The following is a 19979-nucleotide window of genomic DNA, read 5'->3' on the forward strand; positions in this document are numbered from 1 at the left end:
GCTCACACTAGCTACTTTAATAATAACCTATGCCCATGCTCACACTAGCTACTTTAATAATAACCTATGCCCATGCTCACACTAGCTACTTTAATTAATCTTGGTGGGTCACTGAAAAAAAGGAGGGCGGAGTAGGGAGGTGCACATGATCTAAATGCACTCATATATGGTTACCAAAGAATAAATAATGTTTTTTAAAGAAATGACAGGGGCTGGAGTCTGGGTTTGGAGGCTCACAGTGTCCGTAACTCCCAGAGGACCTGTCTGGCATCCCCAAACCCTAGCCATGCACATCATCTGCACATTCACATGCAAGTGAGGCACACGTAAAATACAAAGAAATCTCTAAAGCAAAGAAATTAAAAATAAAAGATAGGAAAATAAGAGGGGGACTTGTTGGGAACTACAAGGGGTTCAGAGGGACTGGCAAGGGGTAAGAGAGGGTAAAGAGTGAATATACTCAAAATATATTATGTACTTGTATAAAATTATTTTAAAGATAAAATTTAAAACAAGATACAATTGAGTTATGTAAGATTTCACCTTTTTCCAATGATCTAACTTTGAGCATTCTAGAAAAGAAAGTGACTTTGTGGTATTGCCTTCTTACATACACTCTCTTTGCTAGAAATTTCTCACACTGTGTAATCTAGAAGAACCTAGGGGTTGGAGAGGTTGCTCAGTGGTTAAGAGCACTGGCTGCTCTTCCCAAGGACCTGAGTTCAATTCCCAGCCCCCACTTGGCAGTTCACAACTATAACTGTCTATAACTGTCTAGTTCTGAGGTATCTGACACCATCACACCATTGTATATAAAATTAAAATATTATATATATATATATATATATATATATGCACACACACACATATATATATATATGAATGAGCCTAAAATGGAATTGTGTTAAATTTTATGTAATGAGTGGTACATTTTTTAATTAAAAATAATAAATTAAAATTTTAAAAGACTTACATAGGGGATCTTGTGATATCAGGCATTCTTCTGTGTGCAGGGCATGCTGGCAAGTGCTATATATATAATATAAAGTCCTATAAATCTACTTCAAGAGAGCTTACTACCACCACCTGTCATTTTAGGGAAAGAAAACAAAGCTGAGCACTGTGGTCAGGGAGCCCTTCCATAGGGCAGCAGAGTAGCACTTGGCCCCTAGAGTGTGATGGAGTTTCCTTGCTTCTTTGCAGACTGCTTCTCAGAGGAGTGTCGTTCTGTGATCCAGGAACAAGCTGCATGCTTGGGCTTGGCTATGTTTTCTCTACTGGTCCAGCGCTGCACATGTCTACTTAAGGACTCTGCTAAAGGTAAGCAGGAGGACCCCTGGCCACTGGGTTTTCCAGTTGCCCAGCCCTGTCCAGATGAACCTTAGAGTGCTGGTGGTCAGTCTTCTCTCAGCTCTTCGGTCATTTTCCTTCCAGCATGTTCTTCCCCCTTTTGTTACATTAACCAGCCCATCTATGCCTATACTCTGATGGCCTGTCAGGTCCTCTTTCTTCTTTATGACTCTCTTCCTTTCCTTTTTTACTTTAGTAGTTAGGAATTTCATCCTGCCTGTGGGCTGTTATGTGAGATCTTTGTTTATTGGCTTTGTTTTCATTCGTTCATTCATTTATAGACAGTCTCTCTTTATGTGTAATCCTTGTTGACCTGGAACTCTCTATGTAGACCAGGCTGGCCTCAAACTCACAGATCTGTCTGCCTCTGCTTCTGGGATTAAAGGCGTGCACCATCACACCTGAATTTTTATATGTTCTTTTATCTTTAAAAAGACCTGAAGAGGTTGGGCAATGGTGGCACACGCCTTTAATCCCAGCACTTGGGAGGCAGAGGATTTCTGAGTTCAAGGCCAGCCTGGTCTACAGAGTGAGTTCCAGGACAGCCAGGGCTACACAGAGAAACCTTGCCTGGAAAAACAAACAAAAAAAGACCTGAAGAGGGACTGGAGAAATGGCTCAGTGGTTAAGAACACTGGCTGTTCTTTCAGAGGATCCAGATTTGATTTCAACACTGATGTTAGCTAACAGCCATCAGTAACTCGAATTGCAGGGGATCTGATGTTGTCTTCTGCCCTCTGAGAACCAGGAATGCAAGTGGAGTAGACATATATGCAGGAAAAACACTTACACACGTTACATATAAAACAAATAAAAAGGTCTGAAGACTACTTACGAGTCTTCACTTTCTTTCTTTTCTTTCTTTCTTTCTTTCTTTCTTTCTTTCTTTCTTTCTTTCTTTCTTTCTTTCTTTCTTTCTTTCTTTCTTTCTTTTTCTTTTTTTAGAGACAGGGTTTCTCTGTGTAGCCCTGGCTGTTCTGGAACTCACTTTGTAGATCAGGCTGGCCTTGAACTCAGAAATGTGCCTGCCTCTGCCTCCCAAGTGTTGGGATTAAAGGTGTGTGCCACCACGCCCGGCGAGTCTTCGCTTTCATTTTCCTATCTCCCCAGTGCAAGGGACTGAACAAGTTTCTTTATGTTTTCACAATTTTATTGTTTTGTTTGTTTTTCAAGACAGGGTTTCTCTGTGCAGCCCTGACTGTTCTGGAACTCACTCTGTAGACCAGGCTGGCCTCAGACTTAGAAATCTACCTGCCTCTGCCTCCCAAGTGCTGGTATTAAAGGCTTGCACCACCACTGCCCGGCAATTTTATGTTTTTATGCTTTTTTATTTCTGTCTTTTTGGTATGTGGTAGCTGCTATACCCACCATGGGCTAGCTATCTTGAGCTCTCTGAACTAAGCAGGTGCTACTGGCCCTCGCCTTGAGGTATTATGTCACATCCTTTATATTTTACCCTAGAATTCTACCTTAGATCATTGTAGCCAAAAAGGTAGTAGTAAAAGCATACCTTCCTTTTGGTTTCTGTATCAGTATTTGCAAGCAGCAAGACTCTTCCCTCTGTTGTCCCACTACACCAGTGTTGTGAATGCCTCCTGCTTCTAGAGTTGCCTTTTATTCAAAGGTAGGAACAATTTATGTTGAAACAACTTCACATTTACAAAACAGTTGAGTTTAGTGGCTTATGACCATAAATCCAGTGACTCAGGAAATCTTAAGAATTCCAGGTCACTCCTGGCTAGAGAGGGAGTTTGAGGTTAGACTGGACTACATGATACCCTCAAGAAACAAAAATAGGGCCAGCAATATGGCTTGGTAGGTCATAGAAACACACACACACACACACACACACACACACACACACACAGTAATAATAAAATTTAAATGGATAATGTAAAACATTATCTAGACTCCCAGCTTTTTCTAGACTCCCAGGTAGTTAATATTTTACTATGTCTTTAAACACGCACATGTACGCTTATTGTTTTTGTTCTGAACCATTGATCTTAGGCTGAAAGCATGATGGCCCTTTGGCTTTAAATACTTGACTTTGTATTTCTTCACACTAAGGATGAAATCTTAACAGTACCAGAATCTGGGGGCTAAGGATGTATTCAGTGGTAGAGTATTTGTCTAGCATTTACAGCCCTAGGTTATATCCTTAGCAAAACAATAAACAAATAAGAAAAGTTGCCAAATCAGGGAATTGGAGCTAGAGCAATGGTTCAGCGGCTAAGAGTACATATTGCTGTCAAAGCAGAGAACCTAAGTTTTGGTCCCAGAACTCACATTCTTCACAGCTGCCTGTAACTCCAGCTCTAGGACATCCAAATGTCCTTCTGGCTTCCAGGGGCACCTGCATTCATGTGTGGATGCCCACATATAGATACACGCAAGTACACATAATTAAAAATAAAATCAATTTAAAAAACAAAAATAGAGAATCAGTGCTGATATAGTAATATTATTGAATATATAGGCGTAATTCAATTTGTACTTATTTTCCCGATAATGTTCTTTGTTGAGAAAGGCATTTAAAGTCACTCTGTAGCCCAGTCTGACTTCAAGCTCAAAAATTCTCCTGGCTCAGCCTCCTGAATACTAGACTCAAAAGGCATATGCTATCATGCCCAACTCTGAAAATATTATTTGGGCTGCAGGGTTGAGGAGTGGAGTGTTCTACCCTAGGCTCTAATTCAGGATCACACACTGCATTTAAGTCTCTTTAGTCTCCTTCAACCTATCTCTCTTTGTCCTTCATAACCTTGACATTATTGAAATACAAGCCTTTGATTTTGTAGAATATTCCACCATTTGGGTTTTTCTGATGTTTCCTTCTGATTAAGTTTAAGTTTTGCAGTTGTGGCAGGAACTCTGATGCCATCTTGGCGCTGTGCTAAGGGGATTCTAAAACAGTGAACTGGAGGCCAGAGTGGAGACTTATGCTGGAGCCCAGGTGAAGCAGAAGCTTTGTCTCCAGGAGAAAGGCAGCTTGCTGGTTCTCTGTGTCCCACTTTCAGAGTCCCCAGCGGTGTTGGTGCATGGCCTCACTTTTGAGTCCTACTCTCCTATGAATTCACTCTCCCTCTGCTAAGAGTTTGCTGCTGTCCTAGCATGCTAGGCTTCACTCAGCACACATAGGCCCAGTTCTCATGCCTTGTCTCTGCAGCTCAGCTGTCCTCTCCTGAGGACCAAGAGGACCAAGATGACATCAAGGTATCTTCCTTCGTCCCGGACCTGAAGGAGCTGCTCCCCAGTGTGAAAGTCTGGTCAGATTGGATGCTTGGCTACCCAGACACCTGGAATCCTCCACCCACATCTTTGGATCTGCCCTTGCAGTAAGTTGGCTTGCCAATTCTTCCACATCATGACAGTGGTTTTAGCGTTCTTCCCCCACCACCACACACCCCTCCATGCCTAGTCCCAAGTCACTGTCTGCTTCCTTTTAACCATTAAAGTTTCCTTCTCTCATCCTCATTTGAAGCTTGAGTTTTCCATTCCCTTGCCACCTGTCTTGTCCCTGATGTTGTAGGTTATTTTGGCCTATTGTCTAATCCTTTCCTTTACCTTGACATCTCCCCTTTTCTCTTGCTCTATGGCTGTGTCTTGTTTGTCCTTGTTCTTACTTTCTCACCTCACTTCATCCTGTTCTTTTTGTTGATGTTCATACTGCTGACGTGTGTGTGAGACTTCACCTCTGCCTACACTTCAGTTTTTCTTTGCTAACTGATCCCACTTCTGTTTGTTAGCTTCTGGACTTAGTGCTTCTCATCTTCACTTGTGGCATTTACTGTGTGCTGGGGATGAGTGGGTACATAAGCTCTCTTCCTTTTCAGTTCACTCATTCCCTGTCTTCTCACCTTGCCCTCTATGTAGTGTCTCTCGGGGTATTGTTGGGGTAAGGTGTATTGGTCTGAGGATATATGATATTTGCATAGGTGGTCTATATAGATCTGTGTATTTGTAGGGCAGCGATTTTGTGGGGTTTATTGATGTTTCAGAATAATAGTAAAACATAATGGAATTTGCCATTGTAACAATTTTAATGTTTATGATTTGTTGCCATAGATTACCTCCAGAGTTTTATATAACCAGGTGTGTTCTTTCTGTGTCTGTGTTTGGATTCAGTCTTCTAGCTCTACCAGTCAGAGTATTATTTGTACTTGTGTGTCTGTGGATCTATGTATCTTAGTGTCTATTTGCACCAAGTATTAAGTTCTGTGTTTTTACTTCTGTGTGGTTGTCTGTCTAAGGACAATTCAGAATGCCTATCAGTGACTGCCTATGTGGCTGTATGTGTTACATCTGTATGATATGTTTTTTGTCTGAGCCTATGCCCATTTGCATCTGTGGTTTTGTGTCCTTAAGTTTGTGTTTAGGTTCATACATCCATCCTCATAGCAGTCTATTGTGGTGTCTGAATCTAGGGCAAGACCTTTTTTTTTTCCTTTTTAGATTTATTTATTCATTCATTTATTTTGTGTGTGTGAATGTTTTGCACACATGGTATATCTATGCACTACATGTATACTTGGTAACCATAGAGGTTAGAAGAGGGGATTGGATCTCCTAGAATTGTAGTTGTGGACAGTTATGAACTATGTCTTCTGCTTAAACAGTAAGTGCTTAGCTACTAAGCCATCACCTTTTCAACATCTAAATATGTTTTCAAAAGCCCATGCCTTTGCCCAAATTTATATATTGATATGATGTGTTTGTCAATTTGATCGTTTTTGTGAGCTAATATTTGTCTCTGTTGGATGAGGAGTCTGTGTATGAGGACTTGTCTGTGTCTTCCTGTTTGTCTCTGCTTGTCTCAGCTTGTTTCTACTTGCCTTTTTTTGTCTCCCTAGTGGGAGACAAACTGCCCTACTACCCAAGAATGATACACATTTTAAATGGCTTGAAAAAAAAATCACAAGAATACTAATTCAAACTTAAGAAAATTACATGCAAGTCAGAGTTCAGTAATGTTGTATGTGAGCACAGCCAGGCTGGTTTATTTTTGGTCTATGGCTGTTTTATTTTATATCACAGCAACAGAGCTGAGGTTTTGCCATCGAGACTGTACAGCCCACAAAGCCTAAATCACTGACTCCACAAAGAAGACCTGATCCTCAATCTCTCATTCTTTCAGTTCATATTAGCACCGTAGTATCTACATGTAGGCATCGTCTCTATTAGTTCTCTCTCTCCACCCCCCCTCTTCTTTCTCTTTTCCTTCATCTTTCCCACTATCTCTGGATCTTTCTTTATGTCATTGATTTTTCTCTCTGATCCACTCACCACTCAGTCTCTGACTTTTCTCTTCCCATAGGTGTATACAGTGAGTGCTGTTTTAGGCTCTGCAGGCTATGTAGCTGTGTGATTTGTGTTTTGGAACAAGCATAGGTGCCTAGTATTTCATCATGCATGTCCAGGGCTCTTCTCTGGTAGAAGCAAAGATTAGAGGGTAGAGTGTGAACACCTTAACTGCTGCTGGGAAATGAGGAGGGGAGTTTGTCTGGGTTGGCTGCCAGGCATGTATATCTCCTAAACTCATGGGTGACCCACAGAGGGAAGGCTGCAGCAGAGATTTCTGGTCAGTAGTTACTGAGCTCCCTGTGTGGGCTGTGTAGTCTTGACTCTTCGCCTGCTTTCCTTCTAAATTGTTTCCTTGTACCTCACCCCAAGAGACACCCCTAGACTCCTGCTTTCTCTGGTTCCTCCCTAGCTCTAGCTTTGTAACTGTATGGACAGTGCTCCCAGCATCAGACAGCTCACACACTTCCTGTGAGCCTTCCTAGGTTTCCAGAATGTGTTCCAGACTGGAAGTCTCATGAGCAGGGTTGAACCCTGAGTTGGGCAGCTGGAGTCTCACAAAAGAGCTAACAGACCTGCTGGCCAGGGGCAGCTGTTTCCCAGCAGTGATCCCTGAAGAGTTAGCATGTACAGTGTCAAGTTTTTAGGCTATTAATCTGTAATGCGGGTGAGAAAATTTGCAATTTGGGGGAAAAATAGCTAGGAAAAGACAACTTTCTAAGTATCTACACCACTGCTTCTGATATGGGAAGGGCCCTTGAGTAGTCTTTTCTTCTGTCAGGGACAGGGAAGCAGACCATCTGTCCCTAGAGCTTGAGTCTTTCTGGGTTTACCTTAGCCCACATCCATAGGTCCATTAGCTCTGGTCCACCCGTCCTGGGCCGTCAGGTTGTTAATCCTTTTGTAGCTCTTCTCCCCTCATCTTTTTCACCTCCTCCCCTCTTTGGCTTTTGTTTGGCTTTGGAAATGCAGAGCTTATACAGGAAATACCAGGCTTCACTTGCTTGAGGTGCTGAGCCTGTTTCCCCTTTGGATGTTAGAGCTGACTCTGTGTGCCCATCGTTTTTTGGTTTTACGAGACAGGGTTTTGTCGCATTTGACCTCGACCAGCAAGAACGACACGACCACCGTTCTTCTATCAGCAGTTTATTCAGCTATTTTCAGTCTTCATCTCCCTCCCCCGAACCTCTCACTCTTATATACTCTAAGCCCCCATCCACTCACGGCAGGACACGTCACCTCACCAGGCATGCGGCTTCAGCCAATCAGGGCGGCAGGGGCACGTCTCCACTGAATATGGACTTGTTTACACCACCAGCTCTGCATCCAGCAGGCGCCATCTTTAAGGTGCAGCTCGGGCAGCCTAAGGGGGAGGCTATAGCCTCCTACAAGGTTTCTCTGTGTAGCCCTGGCTGTCCTGGAACTCACTCTGTAGACCAGGCTGGCCTCGAACTCAGAGATCCGCCTGCCTCTGCCTCCTGAGTGCTGGGATTAAAGGCGTGCACCACCATGCCCAGCTGTGCCCATCTTTTGACAAGGACTCAATCTATAGCTGAACACATGAACTAGAAGGGCATGGGACACATGAATCCTACTTGTTTCATTTATTCAGACTTCTTCACAGAAAAAAACCAAATCTGGCCCATTACTATATTGAATTTGCCTCCCAGTAAAGAAGGTTTTGTAGCTTAAGACATTCACTCTTGTGAATCTAGGCAGGAGATATGTCAGTGTGGTTAGGATTTAGGTTCCCTTGTTCTTGTCTTCTCCCTCCGTCCTTCCCCTCCCCCTCCCATCATCTCCCCTTCTCTCTTTTCCTCTCCCCTCCCTCCCCTGCCACTCATCATGATCAGCAGCTGACTGTCTCCGGAATGCAAGTTTAAGTGTCAGGCAGCAGTTGCTGTCCTTGGGCCTGACCCCAAGGCATGGTCATATAAGGACTAAGTTCAGCAGAGCAAACCTTGTGTGACTAACACTAGGGGTAGCTCCATTTTCTAGCCTTAAGATCTGAGCATTAGAAAGGTGGATTCAGAGTTTTAATTTTCCTCTTTCCTAGTTTTTTCCTATAACTGGCTACCTAAGTACTCCCAGTAAATACCATGTTTGAGATCATTGGCAAGCTTTGGTGGCTCTGTCCCTTTCAAACTTGTGTCTTATAGTCATCCATCCAATCTATGGACACCTTTGGTTATTGAAACAAGGTTTTTCTGTATAACCTAGGCTGATCTGGAACTCACTTTGTAGTCCAGACTGGCTTCAGATTTGTGGCAATCCTGCCTAACCTTGAAGTACTGGTATTACCGGTGTGAGTCACCAAACATGGCTTTTATGACATCTTCTTTTGAGGCCATAGGGAATGACATACCCTAGATAGTTCTATAGAGGTCAGAACCATAATACCCCTGACACTAGAAAGTTCCTTCTTGCAGATCTTCATTTTGAAAGATTTAGGAATGCTCTCGAGGGAGTAAGAAGGAAATGGCTTCCACTTACTGCCGGCCCCTTTTCGTGCTTTCATTGGTCCTTGCCTGCATTTCTTCTCTGATCTTAAGATAAGGTAGCTAGATAATCTATACTTTTCTCTTGCATTTCCTCTAGGGAATCTACTTCCCGATGATCCCTCTGACCTGTTGGAACCTTACTTCATCCTGACTCCTTCATTTGTGCCTTCTCTCCTTGGATGGTTAGTCATGGCACACAATCCTTCACTGGCCAAAGTTCACCATTAGTTTTCTTGGTTCTCTCCTCTTTGCCTTTTCTTTCTAGTCAGATCTACTGTCCCTAGGTAGGAACATATGGAACACTTATGGTGATGGTGACAGGATCTCATTACTCTTGAAGAGCTGACAAGGGAAGATTTGCAGAGCTATTTGTTCCTTTCCCCACAGTGGCATCTAGTGGGTCTGGAGTCAGCAGATAGGTAAGGAGACTGCAGTTGGCTCTGTTAGGAGCTGTGATAGAATGGCTTCGTGTCCCAGGAGAGTGTAGTGAGCTATGGCAAGTGGCTTCCTTGCCCACTGTAAAAGGCAGTATAGAAGGTTTTGGTCATTTTAGAACAGACTTCAGCGTTTGGAGGGACCACCCACATGACTGTCAACTAGCACAATTTCTTAGTTCTTCTACACCAGGGCTTTTTTGAGGCAGGAAAAGCAAGCAGCTGCTTTCTACTTCACTAAGTGACCATGAGGAAAGGTGTTAATGTCAGCTGATGGAAGAAAAGCTCCACAGCAGTCTTCCATGAACCCAGACATAGGAACTCCTTGTATCCCAGGACCTTGGGCAGAGCCAGGGCAGTGGGACAACCTACCTCATTTCACAGTCTCTGCCGAAGCCAAATCTTCCCTCATCTTGATCTCTAGTTCTCAGTAAGTGAAAGAGTCAGGGGACTCTGAGAACATCCAAACCTAGCCCAGCTGTGGCAGTTGGTTTATTGCTTTCAGCTGGTACTTGAACCCAGGTCCTGGTCTTGGAGGCTTTCCCAGGTTTAATCCCCAGAGCTTTCTCTGCAGCTGTATGACACTGTGCTGACCCCGAATGAGGATAGGAAAATAGAACCAGTGCCAAGCCAGAGTCTCTTTTTCATTTGGAGTCTGGCTGTCTGCCCATGACCAGGGTTACATAATGGGAAACATAGCTGGGGCTCTGGAGAGCCCGAGTTTCACCAGGCTGCCCAGACCTTCGCATTCTGACGCTATATATCTTCCTAATTGTAGCTCGGATGCATTTATCACAGTGTTGGATTGGAGTACTGTATTTTTTTTTTAAATCTAGAAATTCCTGGACTTGCTGCTTTTCCATTGCTTCTCCTATATAGTCTGCAGATCATACATGAAAAAAAAAAAAACTTCTAGGGAGCCTTCTAAGGCTCCCTCATCAGAGAGAAAAGAGGCGTGTCCTCAGGGAGCTCACGTATGTTGGCCTTGTAGCTGAGATAGGAATTCTTGAGTTAAAGAAACAGCTAGTTCATGCACCTCATAGGCAACTCTGAATGAGAACTAATCCCAAATCTAATCGGCAGCCTTTCAAGGACGCTTAATACGTCTTCCCAAAGAGCATTTTAGGAGGTCACTAAGTAATAGTCCATCAGCACTTCCCTGAAGGAAGTGCTGGTGACTGTGGGAAGCCCCTTTGCTACCCTGGCTCCCCACCCAGTCTCCCTGGCTCCACTTTGGGGCGTCAGCACTGCAGCCTGGCACCAAGGGGTTCCTCTTCCTCCAAGTGCTGAGCATGGGGCACACAAGATCTCTCCCATGGCAGGAGCCTCTGTCTTCTCCCCACTCCTCCCACAGGACTCCTTGTGAAAGAAAGGGGTGTTGGTCTAAGGCTTTAGTCTGACCTTTCAGGGTACAACAGCTGACCCCAGCGAGAGACTTTCCAGCACTGGACTAAGGTTATTTGGGTCCAGTATATGCTAAACTGAAAAGACGTGTTGGAGTGGTTACAGCTAAAAGTTTGAAGAGGCAGGAACCGTGAGAATCCTCACCAGGGAGGCCGCCAAGGGCTCCTCTGCTCAGGCCATGGAGATGTCAGAATCCCCTAGGGGCTGTTTTTCCCAAACCCAGTGCTGATGGGTTTAACACACCATAGTGATATTACAGAGACTATACATAAGAGAATGACTTGAGAGAACTGAAATCAAAAAAAGACTGTGACCTAGAATGAGTTTGGGGAGATGACATAGGAGAAACACTTTGGTACCTGAGAAATCCTACAAAGAGATTACAGTGATCTGTTACTGACTGTAGGGCTCTTGTTACACTGCCTAGCAACTTCAAGAAGCTTGTGTCGGGCTGGTGAGATGGCTCAGCAGGTAAGAGCACCCGACTGCTCTTCCAAAGGTCCTTAGTTCAAATCCCAGCAACCACATGGTGGCTCACAACCATCCTGAACAAGATCTGACTCCCTCTTCTGGAGTGTCTGAAGACAGCTACAGTGTACTTACATGTAATAAATAAATCTTTAAAAAAAAAAAAAGAAGAAGCTGTGTCCTTGCTGTAGTACAGCTTCAGAATCTGATTTGCTCTGCTAGACAGAACTGATTAGGGCTGAATACTTTCACAAAGGACCCAGTTGACTTGCTTTTATATGAACTATGACTGTTGAAGGGATAATCTTCAACTAGGTTACCTAGTAGGCATCTCGTATTCGTGAAGCAAGGTATCTTGCTTCTTGCCTTACCTCCTAGAATACTGATCTCTTTGTGTTGTGGCAGCATCTAAAACACAGATTTTGTGGTTCCTGTATCTCAGTGAGAGAGCTGCACCTCCATCCTTGTAGCCTGTTATAGTCCCTGTCACTGAAGTTCCAGAACCGTGGACTCATCCCACTACAAACAGGCTTTGGACAGGACTTACTAACATCTTATGCCTAGAATATTATTCTTGTAGCACCACTAGACTTGTTAGGTTTAGAACTATTTCTGCAACTAGCTGCTTATACCCTGCCATTTTTCTGCAGTTAAGTAAGAAATGTTCCAGGGCAACCAGGGATTAATGTTGTCTATAGATCCAGAAAGTTGGGTTCCCAAAGGGAAATACATTTTTTAAAGCAGATAATGTATGCCATTGAGCGTTTGTTTGATTGTTTTTTGCCTTTCCCATGAGTTTGTGCTCACTGGGCTTTTAGCTTCCTTGTATCTCCTTTCTATACCACCTTGGCTGTTTCCAGATTTCTTCACCCCAGGAACCCAAAACCCAACTTGTTTCCCATCTGTACTACCTCTCTGATCTTCCATAGCTCTGAAACACAATGCAGGGCTTCTTCTCACTCACCTCTTTCCGGGTTTGTTCTGCAGCTGTGGAGTTTGAATGTTAGTGTTTAAACAAGCTGGTATTACACAGGAAATGGCCACCTCCACAGGCCCCTGCAGGCTTGTAACATGGGGTCATTGTACTTGATATTAATCACCAGTCAGCCTATTCCCCCAGTAAAAAATATGAAGAAGTGTGTGAATGCTTAGTCTTCCTTGGTCTTTCTAGAAAGACAGACTGAGCCCTGGTCAGACCATTCCAACCTTTTGCCCTTCCTTACTCCTGTCTGTTGGAGCTCTGGAAACAGTTCTACCTGACTTTCCCTGGCAGATAGCAGACCTGGCTCTCTTTCCACATTTCAGACAAGGAGATGATGACCATGGTATACCATGCCTCATATGTTCCACACCTCAGTCTTGCAGGGCACATAGTTGTATAGCATCACTTGTGAGAACTATAGAAACACAAAAAACTGTGGGCTCACCAGAGAACAAGCTTCTCAGTTCCCTGAATAGCTTTCTAATGCTATTTGCAGAACTAACCCCAGCCTGAAGGGTTAATCTGATTCCCCAAGTCAATATCCTCCAAACAACCAGCCAAGAGTGTGTGTTGGTTCATTTCTGTGAAATGTGTTTCCCCAGTCACCTGGGCTGGCCTGGGCTGCATTGTATCGGCCAGCAGCTGCACTGCACTCAAACTGACAGCTACATTAAACCTTGGAATTCTGAGGCAATAAAAAGTAAATTAACTCTTACCCACCCCCCCTTGCTGGTGGAGTAAGTGAATGCATGTCTGTAGTGAACCTTGGTACTGAGTGCATACCTCTAACCAGTCACTGCTGGTCTGTCTCAGGCTAGGATCTGGCATTCAGACTACAGCCAGAGCTCTGCTTTCCTAGTGTGTGGTGTGTTCCTCAAGGTTGGGCTAGTGGGTCACTTTGCAACTGCTGATCCCTGAACCCTAATCACACCCCAGCTTCTGAGAGACTTCATTGCCGCCATTCTGGGAGCCATAAATGGGTTTATTGAATACAGTTTCATATTCTCAGGCTGGTTTGTGTCTGCTTGGTGAAGAGTGTACCCTAACTTGAGTGAGATTTTGTAGGCTCTGGTACAGTCTCCAAATACAAGTTGAACCAGAAGAAGCCAGAAGGATTTGTCTAAGCCAAGCATAGGACCATATACCTGTGATCCCAGCAGTCAGGATCACTGAGGCTTTGAAGCCAGTCAGGGCTCCATGGTGAGGTCCAAGCAGCCTGGACTACAGAATGAGGCTCTTCATACCCTCCTACCCACTTATAACCTTCGATCTCCTCAGCAAAAAGCTAGATAGGGGTGGGTGGCAGAGGGGCTTGACTGAACCCCACATGTTCTCAAGTATCTTCAAGCTCTTCATAGCCACAAGGATTTTACTTTGTGCCCTTCCATCAACCTGGGGTTCCATCATCCTAGGGATTCAAGGGCTGCTATGAGGTGAAGGTTAAATGGCGCTTCTTATTAGGATAAGAAAGAAACATGGGGAAAAAATTCAAGATGTCCCCCTTCTGCTTAAACAGGAAACTGTTCACGCATGGAATTGACCTCTCAACCCTTACATCATCCTCTTGCAGATATTAGCTTTTCAGTTCAGGCTTCTCACCTGGGTTTTTGGAGAACATCTCTTCCTCGTTGTTGTTGTTGTTGTTGTTTTCTTGATTCTTATTTCCCATACCTTTGTCACAGGTTGGCCCATGGGTACCAACAAGATCAGGCTGACCTGACTGCAGGAGTGACTTTTCATTGAAGTGTTTTTTATATCTCCTTGATTCTGATCAGTCTAGCTTGACCCTTGGACTGCTTTTTATTTATATTTCTGACTTGGAAACTCAGGGCACTTCCTATGCCTTTTGACCCTAGCTGCTGTCTTACAAAATCAACAGGGTAAGGACTCTCATCTACCTCACACTGCAGTGTGTCATAAGGTGGGTGGTAATGGGCAAAAGATAGAGGTGGGCAGGAGTCCCTAGTGATGAGCAGCAGTCTCTGGGAGGAGTCAGTTTGGTTTATCTGAGCCTTAGGGGACAGGAGAGCATGGTAATGAGAACCACATGGTACCACATATTTCTTCTTCTTGGATCCAAGATGGTAAGGGTGGGAGGATGAGAGGGATGTGGGGCCTCCCACTGAGGAAACTGTGGGTGATTTTCTGCCGCCTCTCTCTGGCTGGGGATACTACTGCCTACACCCTCATCCCTAACTATGTCCTCAAGCAGCCTTGACCTGTTTAGCACCAACCATGACCTCCAAGCCAAGAATTCAGATGGGAGACTTTTCACCTTCTTCCTTCTTACTGGCGCTTTTCCTGTTTATTTTCCAAATTGCTGCTCTGCAGCCAAGCAGTGCCTGTTGGCCAAAGCTCACCACGCTGTGGGATCAGACTCAGGCAGTGGGCTCAAGTGGCCAGCAGGGCACTGGGGGAGGAAGCAGGGAACTGGAAGAGCCTCCCTGTGTGTCTCCCATGGGCAGCACTAACCTCAGAGGCAGCCCTGAGCAGCCCTATCACATCCGGTGCTTGTCTCTGCAGCCGGACCGGAGGATAAACTATCAGAGCTGTGGGGCAGTGCATCATTCCTCTTATTATTTTCTTCTCTGCAGATGGGGTCGTGGAAAGTTCAGTTCCTTTTAACCCTCAAAGTTCTGTTTATTCTACAGCTGGTAGCCTGAGTGCCGCATTTCCCATTACATCACAGAGGAGCCCAGGCAGATTTCTGCACAGAAAAACGTGTTGCAACTGTTTATTTTTTTCCATATTTAAACATTTCTGACAGCCAAACTCAGCTGAGCCAAAAGATGGAGCTTTGTGAATGAGTCTGCTTGTTGGTGTCCATGCAGAGGGCTTTAGAAAACCTGCATCCCCCTGGTGATTCTTCCCAAACGTGTTCTTCTCACTAGCCAAAGCCTGGGAAGTGACTTGGTTCTGCAGTACACGTGTGTTGATTATGTGCCGTTGTATGATTAATGGGACCATGTTCCGCCTGGTTCCCAGGACGCTCTTGAAAACAAGATGTTTCATTTCATTGCCTTTTTCCTAGTGTAGTGATCTCAGTAAATAAACCACCTCAGCCTCCTTCCACCTGGAGCTGGTGAGGGAGGGAGTCCCCATGGCTCTCAGTGGCAATTCCTGGAATGCCCTCTTTCCTGTCATCTTGGAATGGGAGATGGGGGTTTAATGGCCTATCCTGTAGGCTCATGGACAGTACCCCTGGGAGATTTCAGGGGACTCTTAGAACTTATTGGCATAGAGTTTCTTCGTACTCAGTCTCTCCTGTAGAGTTTTCTTGTTGTTTTGTTTTCTATTTGTTTTTTATAGTCTTTCTAACATCTTAGCATCTAGAGGGTAGATGCTATTCCAGTCTCCTGGGTTTGAAGCTTTTCTGGAGGAGAAAATCAAGTCTGTGAACTTGGCAAGCATTGGATACAATTACAATTGAGGTTCACCTAGGCAGGCAAAGTTTAGGTGATGTTTAGCACCCACCAAACAGTCTGAGCCACAACAGGGGATGGTATGAACTAAATGAACCTTCTTTCTATAATTCTACCTCGGAGTTTTAAGTAGAGAGAGATAGATTTTGTAGTTTTAGTGTTTCTTCTCAGGTTCAACCAGAACCTGATGATGTGGGACTGGGGTGACCAAGCATCCTGATTTGTGTTGGACTAGGGGACTTAAGAGATGTGAAAATTTTAGTGCTAAAACTTGGACAGTCCCAGGATGGTTAGTCATCCTGTGTCTAATGTACAAGTGAGAGAAGGAAGAAGGCGTGGGACAGCCAAGATAGCATTGAAGTGAGCAAGAAGCTTTCCCTTCCAGAGCAGACTTTGTCAAGACAGGAAGGGAGATTTTCTTGGACATGTATTCATTTTACTGCTTACATATAGAGAATTACTTTATAAAGTATTTCTAAGAGGGAAGCCTACGTGACTACACAGTGTGACTACTCCCTGTGTGCCTGTGGCTGAAGGAGAGAGGCTAGTGCCCAGTTTCTGTCTATGTGGTATATACTTGACTATGCAAGAGCAGGGACTTCTGAGAGCTGCTGTAGGCACTGGGTATCTAGACTGTTTTAAGTGTCTCATCACACTGTCTGGAAAGGTGACAGAACCAGCATTAGGCAACTGGTTCTCCAAATTCTTTTTCTTTCTCTCTGGTTAGGATTAAAAGTTCCCTGATCAATTTCACCTTTACATAAAGTACACACACATAGATGATAGCTATGGGCACAACTTAATATTACATTTTTGATAATATTTCTTGGGAGCTGCCAGCCAGCCTTACAGCTCTTGTTGCAAGTCCCTTTCCATTCCCAGAGCAGGAAGAACACTTTCACCAACCTCTTTAGAGCCGCTCTTCTTGTCTTGTTTCTCACAGGGTTGCTGTGGATGTCTGGTCAACACTAGCTGATTTCTGTAACATACTGACTGCAGTGAATCAGTCTGAGGTGCCACTGTACAAGGACCCGGATGATGACCTCACCCTGCTTATCCTGGAAGAGGATCGGCTTCTCTCTGGCTTTGTCCCCTTGCTGGCTGCCCCTCAGGACCCCTGCTACGTGGAGAAAACCTCGGATAAGGTCAGCTGCAGGCCAAACATCCCTTCCCATTTACCCATTCTCTTAATTCTCCAGACTTTATTCTTGGGAAGTTTTCTGTGCAAACAGAACATGATTAAGTCATTGAGAAGGGTGTTAAGGGAAAATATCGACCTTTTAGCCGCTGACATCCAGTTCTGTGTCCTGAAAAAAATCCTCTCAACTTCCTTTTGGGGGGGGTGTCTCCTGTGTATGTGTATGAGAGAGAGAAATGAAGTGGGGGAAGGAAAGGAGGGAGGGAGGGAGGGAGGGAGGAAGAGGGGGGTGGAGGAGAGAGAGCGCAGAGCTCCTGGCATGTTGTATATACGATCATTTCCTCACATGTTTAAATAGTGCAGCTTGTGTTGGCAGTGCTCTTACTCAGCTCCAAATGGTTTGCATCATGCTTAAAGCACCCTCCTTCCTTCCCTCTCCCTCCTTCCCCAGCCACAGAACTCTGCACTAGGAAAACAGCCAGGGCTTTTTCCCTTCGCTAAGGAGGAGAGTGATAAATAGGTGACTAGAGAGAAGCAGACACCATGTGTTAACGTACAAAAAAAGCTTTTAGGAATATGAAGCATTCCTCGCTGCCTGGTTTCTATTTTCCTTCCTCTAAGGAGTGTTTTAACTTGACTTTTTTCTTGTCTGTTTATAGAAAACAAAAGCCATTCCCTGTTACCCTGGTGGGGACTGTGGAGAGTCTAGTTTAACAGTTGGGTCTTTAGCCAGTGGAGAGTAGGGCATTCTGGGTTGTTCCATCACACTCGTGGGGAATTAACAGTCTCCTGTGCTAAGGCACTTTTCAGAGAGTCTGTGGCATCCCGAGAGGAGAGCCCTTTGGGGAGTAGTCCATGATTGGCTTCTCAAGAGGAAGTCTATTTTTTTTAGACGAATGTTATTTTATTTTTAGGTTTTGTTGTTTTGCTGAAGTGTCTCACATATATCCCAGGCTGACCCCAGAATGGCTGTGTAGCAGAGGCTGGCCTTAAACTTCTAGTCCTCCTGTCTCAATCTCCCAAGTGCTAAGATAAGATATGTGTCACTACAAAAAGGAGGAAGAACTCCTCAATCAAGATGAAATGCATAATAGATACAGAACTGATTTTGTTGAGTCAGTAACTGACTTTCAGGGTTAGGATCTGACTAGGATGGAGTACTTGCCTAGCCTAGCACTTTCATGGCAGCTCACAACTGTCTATAAGCTCACTTCCATGGGACCCAACACCCTCACACAGACAATGTCCAGGTAAAACACCAGTGAACACACATTTTTTTTTTTTTAAAAATTGTTTTAATCCTTGAGTTCAATTTTCCACACCAAGACAGAAAGTAAAAACTGAATCCTAAACATGACCTATAAATACGGGATTTGTTTGTTTGTTTGTTTGTTTGTTTTTTGTTTGTTTGTTTTTGAGATAGGGCCTCAATATATAGCCCTGGCTGGCATAGAATCCAAAGAGATTCTCTACCTCTGCCTTTTAAGTGCTGCGATTAAAGACATGTGCCACCATGCCTGGCCTATGAGAGATGTTACTAATGTGCTGTCTAAGTCTCTATATTTATGTATTAATATAATTTATACATAAACAGTCCTTTAGAAAACAAACCAGAACAATTAGGTTGTCTACCAACCACAAGATTCTAGGTTTGATCCTCATAGTACAAACATATAGAGCAAAAAATTAAAACCCTGGGGTCATATACATACTATTGTCTCTTTTCACATATTTCAATATGTTCTTATATGGAAATTGTTATGTGGTACTGAAAATCAAATATGTAATAATTTTTATGATTACTTAGGGTTTTGTTTTGTTTTGGGGGGTTACCTTTTACCTTTTTTTTATAGATATTTTCTTTATTTACATTTCAAATGTTATTCCCTTTCCTAGTTTCCCCTCCAAAGATTCCCTCCCTCTTCTTCCCTCCCCCTCTCCCCTCCCCCTCCTCCCCACCCACCCATTCCCATTCTTAGCCCTGGCATTCCCCTATACTGGGGCATAGAGCCTTCACAGGACCAAGGGCCTCTCTTCCCACTGATGACTGACTAGGCCATCCTCTGCTACATATGCAGCTAGAGCCACAAGTTTTCTTTGGTTGGTGTTATAGTTCCAGGGAGCTCTGGGGTTACTGGTTAGTTCATATTGTTGTTCCTCCTATGAGGCTTCAGATCCCTTCATCTCCCTGGGTACTTTCTCTAACACCTTCATTGAGGACCCTGTGCTCCATCCAATGGATGACTGTGAGCATCACTTCTGTATTTGCCAGGCATTGGCAGAGCCTCACAGGAGATAGCTATATCAGGCTCCTGTCAGCAGGCTTTTGTGGGCATTTGCCATAGTGTTTGGTGCTTGTTTATGGGATGGATCCCCATGTGGGGCAGTCTCTGGATGTTCGTTCCTTCAGACTCTGCTCTGAACTTTGTCTCTGTAACTCCTTCCATGGGTATTTTGTTCCCCTTCTAAAAAGGATTCTGAGCTTCTGGGCTAATATCCACTTATCAGTGAGTGCATATCATGTATGTTCTTTTGTGATTAGGTTACCTCACTCAAGATGATATCCTCCAGATCCATCCATTTGTCTAAGAATTCCATAAATTCATTGTTTTTAATAGCTTCGTAGTACTCCATTGTGTAAATGTACCACATTTTCTGTATCCATTCCTCTGTTGAGGGACATCTGGGTTCTTTCCAGCTACTGGCTATTATAAGTAAGGCTGCTATGAACATAGTGGAGCATGTGTTCTTATTACATGTTGGAGCATCTTCTGGGTATATGCCCAGGAGTGGTACTGCTGAATCTTCCGGTAGAACTATGTCCAATTTTCTGAGGAACCACCAAACTGATTTCCAGAGTGGTTGTACCAGCTTGCAGTCCCACCAGCAATGGAGGAATGTTCCTCTTTCTCTATATCCTCACCAGCATCTGCTGTCACCTGAATTTTTTGATCTTAGCCATTCTGACTGGTGTGAGGT

The 19979-nt window shown here is 44.1% G+C and overlaps 1 protein-coding gene across 3 annotated transcripts in view; it reads left to right on the plus strand.

Annotated features, from left to right (window-relative positions):
• Positions 1 to 19979, plus strand: part of Smg6 (SMG6 nonsense mediated mRNA decay factor) — a 235538-nt gene that overhangs the window by 109593 nt on the left and 105966 nt on the right. For all 3 annotated transcript variants that reach the window (XM_021176232.2, XM_021176235.2, XM_021176236.2), the window contains exons 11-13: positions 1204 to 1320; positions 4520 to 4688; positions 16806 to 17007. In XM_021176232.2, the coding sequence (XP_021031891.1) occupies positions 1204 to 1320; positions 4520 to 4688; positions 16806 to 17007 (488 nt within the window). The remainder of the gene's footprint in view (positions 1 to 1203; positions 1321 to 4519; positions 4689 to 16805; positions 17008 to 19979) is intronic.

The sequence above is a fragment of the Mus caroli genome, chromosome 11, assembly GCF_900094665.2.
Source record: "Mus caroli chromosome 11, CAROLI_EIJ_v1.1, whole genome shotgun sequence".
Taxonomy (NCBI): Eukaryota; Metazoa; Chordata; class Mammalia; order Rodentia; family Muridae; genus Mus; species Mus caroli.